Genomic DNA, 6000 nt, shown 5'->3' with positions numbered 1-6000 from the left:
ACTACCTGAAAGGGGGTTCCAAAGAGGATGGATCTAGAACTGTTCTCAGTGGTAGCAGATGACAGAACAAAGAGTAATGGTCTCAAGTTGCAGTGGGGGAGGTCTAGGTTGGATATTAGAAAACACTATTTCACTAGGAGGGTGGTGAAGCACTGGGTAACCTAGGGAGGTGGTGGAATCTCCATCCTTAGAGGTTTCTAAGGCCTGGCTTGACAAAGCCCTGGCTGGGATGATTTAGTTGGGAATTGGCCCTGCTTTGAGCAGAGGGTTGAACTAAATGACCTCCTGAGGTCCCTTCCAACCCTGATATTCTATGATTCTATGTAAATATCTCCACTGAATAGGACTGCTCATTTGGGTATGTAGAATGCAATGTAAGTAAATGTGGTAGAATTGGGCCCTGAAGTTAGAAAGGGTATTTGGTGCTTTTTATTTTATACTTAAATAAGGAGAGAGAGAATTTCCCATTTACACCGTTCCTTTTTCTGTAACTGTCACACCTAGATGGATTTGTTGTTTGCATCTCACTGTGAATGTCCCCATAAATTGACCTCTAAACACATATATATGAAATCAAGGAATGTGTGTGTCCATGATCCAGAGGTATGCAGTTCGGAAGAGTAGAGGATTATGCCATTAGAGAGGCAATGAAATGTGAGACTCTGCTAGCTTGTCCTAGCTGTGGTGACTGTGTTGATTTAGTTAAACTGGTGCTAAGGTTCTGTAGACACACTTATTTCTGTTTAAACCAGTCTTATTTCAGTTTAATTTAAATTGATTAGGAATTGGTTTAAAAACAAATTTAAATTAAACCAGTACAACTTCCACGCCTACAGAAGGCTACAGTCAGTGTGATAATAGTACTCATCAATGCTTTGAAAACCAATTTGGGATGCTTTGCTTATGAAAGGCAAGACAGTGCCATGAAACTTACTGTGTACAGGTCTTTTGAATAATAACTTAAAAACAGGGGTCTTGTCTTCTCTGCATGGACATGGAATAGTCAAGGTATTTTTTGTGCATAGGGCATTTTTTTCCTCTGGTACTTTTGCCAAAATTTCATTCCTCTTTTGCACCCCTCCACCAATTATGCTATTGAGTGGCATACTGACTGGTCACCACCTTCCATTCCATCAGTGGCTGTATTTCAGTGGTGGTGTCTGTATACAGTCTTGTGAGATACTTGTGAGTAACTGCTATACAAACATAACATTTTATATAAAAGTTTTAAATGTAGATATGGTATCCCATAGATATTCTTTAATGTTGACTTCCTTATTTTATGATTCTGAGAAGTATAACTGACTAAAATGAAAAGGAGTACTTGTGGCACCCTAGAGACTAATCAATTTATTTGAGCATAAGCTCAAATAAAATAAGTAAATAAAATAATAAAATAAAATAAAACAGTCATAAAATGACTGTTCTTCCTGTTCACCAGTGGACTGATCCAGCAAGGTGATGATCTCTAGTTAAGATGTACTGAGGACCCTCAATTCACCTTGAAAACAAGGGAAGTTGAGGGTGCATTTTGCAATAGGTGGTGCTCAACATCTCAAAATCAGGTCCGAAATTTTATTTAATGCATTTAAGGTTGGCCTGGCCTTGACTATTAGAAATTGTTGAATCAAGAAACTGAGCCCCAAAAATTGATGAAGAAATTAGCCTGGCATTATTCCAAATTCTTTTTCAGAGTTTAAGCTTTTAGCTGTGTCACTCATGGGGCTGACTCATCCCACCATTTATAAACCTAATGCAGGTTGGAGAGCTACTGTATATAGCCCTTGTGCAGAGAGAGATGTGATTCGCTCATTACTGCATCTATAGCAGCAAGACACCACAGCAGCCTGCCAGTGTCTGACAAAGAGGATTCTTCCAGCCTCTCCTTGTCCCTCCGCCCCTCGCAGAAAAAGTTTTGTGCCACAAAATGTCTGGCACGCAGCAGATTGTTGTCTGAAGCGCAGACTAGGAGCTATTGCTGATCCTCCTAGGGGCGGCACCCTGAAATGGACCCATCCTTTCCCCCTCCTTTTATCTCCGCTATACAGCCTCCCCTCCCCGCTGTACACATAGAACCCCACCCCTCACCGCCCCATTAACAGAGCGCCCCCACTCTCTGCAGCCATACAGGCCATCCTCTCCCCCTCAGACACAAAGAGCTCCCATTCTCCCCAGCCCCCCTCAGTTATAGAAACCCCCCCTTTCCCTTTACAGTAAGACACCAACCTTCAAACGCACGCAGTCCCAGTGCCCATCCCCGCATCACACACACAGCTCCCCTCAGAAACACACATACCCCCGCCACAGAGTCTCCCTCCCTCCCCCTGCCCAACACAGGCTCCCCACCCTTCAGGGATCGCCCCACCCACATTCTCTGCACCGAACTTCACCCGACTTTTCTATTCCTGTTCAGAAGCCAGCATCCATGCCCTGTTGAATATTCATAAGGCGGAGGCGAGGCGGCAGCAGCAGCCTCTTATTGGTTCCCCGAGTGTGTCCCTGCTTCCTCTCCCCCTCCCATTGGCTAGCCAGGCTATCCCTCTCTACTCTCGTGAAGCGGGGCGTCAGCTCTGCCTCTGCTCCCCAGTCTGACTCAACAGGGCGTGGAGGTTCGGCACGGCACCGCGGCAGCTGCGCAACCCCCCGCCAGTGCGAGCAGCCCAAGGAGCTGGCGGAGAAAGCCCCGCTCACTCATTGTTCCTGCGGCCCCAGCACCATGGATGAGCCGGACCAGTTCCCCCTGGTCTCCTCCTCCGGCCCAGCCCGGACACAGCAGCCCCACTTCCAGTACCAGTTCGTGCGGCACCCCGAGGAGGAGGAAGTGGACGACGAGGACGACGAGGACTTCGACGAGGTGATGGAGAGGAAGCTGCCGGCCATGGCCGCGGCCCCCGCCCCGCTGCTGGACCTCGGAGGCTCCGGGGAGACCCTCAGCCCTATAGCCCCCGAGCAGCCTCAGCCGCAACCGGACAGGAGACCTCCCGCCCTCTCCTCCTTCTCCAGCCCGCCCCCCCCGCCTGAGCCCGAGTCCCCCGCCCCCCTGCCTCCCAAATCGGAGCCCCCTGCCCGCAGCTCCTTGCCGACACACCCCGCCGCTGGTCCCAGGAGAAGGGGATCGTCCTCCGGCTATGCTGGTAAGTGCCATCCCCCACATCCCACCCTGCGGCCTGGTTCCCGCTCCGGGGGAGGGCAGTAGCCGCGCTAGAGGGCGTGGCTGGCTTTGCGGTGGGGGTGCATTGGAGCTAGAGGGGCTGTGGCGGGGAGAGGAAGGGGCACCCCGGCTCCCACACTCTCCTTCCCCAGCAACGCCGGCGGCCCCAGTCTGCAGCAGCCGTGCGGAACAGGGCGTTTCCCCTTTGTCCGCAGCCTTTGCTGGCCTCCTGAGGCACCTCGGGTCCTAGTCTGGGACATGGCCGGACTCGGTGACCCCGGGAGCGAGGTGTGCGTGCGAGGGGGATGCTGCCCGCAGCAGCCTGGGAACAAGAGCCACGTGAGTCTCTCCACGTCCCGTTGCTGCTGCCCGCTCATCTTCCTCTAGCTCATCTCTTTTCTGTCCACTGCCTCCCCCACGCCGCCTTCTTCGCTCCCCCGCTCCCTTCTTGGCTGTTCCCGCCTCCTCCTCCTGCACGTCTGCGCCCCGGGACTTAGAGCTGCTGATTCAAGGCAGATTCTCGACTTGGTCTTTTAAAATAATATATATTAAATGGGGGACGGGAAAAACGCTGCGTTGGCTGCTGCTTCTCACTGGGCTCTGCGCCGTGTAGTGGTGCGCATTTTTTGTCTTCAAGTCTCTTGTCGCTGTCTGGAGACAAGGGTGGTGGCGAAGCTGCTTGTTCCACCCGTCCATTGTCCCCCAGCGCCCCACCTCCTCGACCCCGCCGCTCATGCTGGGCGGAGACTGGCTGAGTGGAGCGCCTCCCCCCTCTGGTGCCACGCTTAGGAAAAGGGGGGGCGATTTCCTGCTGCGTGCCGCCGCCCGGTTTCCTCAGACGCAGTCGCAACGTAGCTGCTGTAATAGCAGCAGTGGAGAATGCAGACAGACCTCGTACTGTTGCTGGGTGTTGTCTGTAGTGGAAACCCTCCCCCATATTCCGAATTAGGGAGGGACAGTGGGGAATTCATTTGAAAAAAAGGACTAAAGCTAAGAGCTAATTAGAGCGCATTAGGTAATAGAGGAGTGGTGCTGTTAAAATGGGCGACACAACCGAACAGCGTGGAGCTGGTCGATTCTTTAAGTGTTAAATTCAAAAGCTATCTGAGACCTAATTGTTTCCCTGATTTCCCTGTCTGTGTCATTTATTCCTCTTCTGGGATTTTTTTTGTTTTGCATTTAATAGCTAAATTATCTATTGCTGTAAAAATAATTTGTGGTGTTTTTACTAGTACAGTGATAGTCCTAGATCTTTAGTATTCTTAGTGAGCAGTAATGTGAACATACTGCAGTGTTAGGATCACTTTGTATCCTGCCCCAGAATATATATATATATGTGTGTGTGTGTGTGTGTATTTAAAGTACTATTTATTTGGTACTGGGTGGGGAAGAAAGAGGGGGAAGAGATAAACAACTTTCCTCCTGTCTTAAGTCAATCTCACAGGGATGTAGTTAGGCAAAATATAAATAGATAACTTCCTCCACACATACCCTTACAAAGAGTGCAATAAAATTTTGTTTGTAAATGGCTTCTTTATTGTAAATTCTGTGTTGTTTGCTAAAAACTATCAAAATTAAAATGAAACCTTCTCCCCCCAAAAGAAAATTAATGTAATACAAAAGCATATGCTGAGTACTAAAGACATATATAGGTACGCATGTTATTACAGGTATGGAAATAGATCACAACCTCCCATCCCTCACTTCCACCATAGGGCTGTTAGAGACCACAAATGGCCTTGCTCTTGGTTCTGTTTCATTGTAGAGACAGCATCTCCAACAGTAGAGTGCTCCTTACATCATGGTGAGTACTGGTTCAGTGCTGATACAGACTAAAGTGCTGAAGCTTGTTGAGCTACCACCGGCACTCCTATAGACTTTCTTTGAAAGTCTCCCAATCCCACGTACTGACCAGCATAGCTCTGTCTAATCTATGATTGTGCTCATTGCCATTTTATTTTAGCACCAGTCATGCTTAGTTGAAACTTGACAAGATCATAGCCAAAGAAGTGTGACTTCTTTTTAAATAATAAAAGAGAAGAAATCAAGATGCCTCATAATTATGTTATCCTTAACTCATAATGACCCATGTGCAATAATACATAAGCAAGGCAAAGATACAAAAGTGCAGTAATACCTAGGTACAGTGGTGGGAATAAAGACTCTCAGTGAGATGGACTTCTTAAGCAAATGTTTCTTCTGGGTTTTAGGTTAATTTGTTACGCATCTTTTAGAAGAACTTTGTTAAAAGGACACCAATGTAAAAATTGCACTTCCTTCTAAAAGTACTGTCACTTACAATTGTTACATTTAGCATCAAAGATTACTGTAACTGAAGGAAATTTGTAATGTAAACTTTTCCTGTTGTTTCAGTTTATTTAATTTGTATATTTGACAGCATTGTGTGAAAATAGATTTGCTGGTTTGTTTTCATTTAGTTAGTTTTTCTGTTTGTATGGGTCCTTCACAAGCAAGTGGGCTGAGGTGTATAGGGGAAGGGATAATAGTTGATGGCCGAGTAGAAATTTTGCCCAGGAAAAGTGCCTTTGTGTAGGAATGGAGAAGTGCTTGATCAGAGTGGGGAGGAAGGAACAGAGCAGGCCACTTGCACTCCTTTTAGCAGGAGGTAGGGGGCAGAGTTCCTGAATCTGTTGTTTTTCAGAGAAAGGGAAAGGCAGGGAGCAGAGCAGTTCCTGAGCCATTTCTTCTTTATAGAGTAGAAATGATGTATAAAACAGAGGATAATGATGACCTGGGTGGTATTTTCAGAGAGAGACCAGACGTTAATAAGAAGGGTGTAAAACTTCACTTGGAAGGGGCAGAATTTATTGAAGACAAAATTAGTTTAA

The 6000-nt window shown here is 47.5% G+C and overlaps 1 protein-coding gene across 9 annotated transcripts in view; it reads left to right on the top strand.

Moving 5' to 3' along the window:
- The first annotated feature begins 2531 nt into the window (after positions 1–2531).
- The window catches only part of RTN4 (reticulon 4), a 56042-nt gene continuing 52573 nt past the window's right edge, over positions 2532–6000 (top strand). For 3 of the 9 annotated variants that reach the window (XR_012158286.1, XM_073339288.1, XM_073339287.1), the window contains exon 1: positions 2532–3134. Coding sequence is in view for 7 of the 9 variants with exons in the window: in XM_073339288.1 (XP_073195389.1) it covers positions 2717–3134 (418 nt within the window). In the remaining 2 variants the exon portion in view is untranslated. Of the gene's footprint in view, positions 3135–3222; positions 3491–6000 lie in introns of those variants that run through there. The other 6 variants (XM_073339285.1, XM_073339284.1, XR_012158285.1 and 3 more) reach the window with 5 other exon arrangements.

This window comes from Lepidochelys kempii, chromosome 3, assembly GCF_965140265.1.
Source record: "Lepidochelys kempii isolate rLepKem1 chromosome 3, rLepKem1.hap2, whole genome shotgun sequence".
NCBI classification, from domain to species: domain Eukaryota; kingdom Metazoa; phylum Chordata; order Testudines; family Cheloniidae; genus Lepidochelys; species Lepidochelys kempii.
The sequence above is the reverse complement of the archived record's forward strand: the minus strand, read 5'-3'. Positions and strand labels throughout refer to the sequence as shown.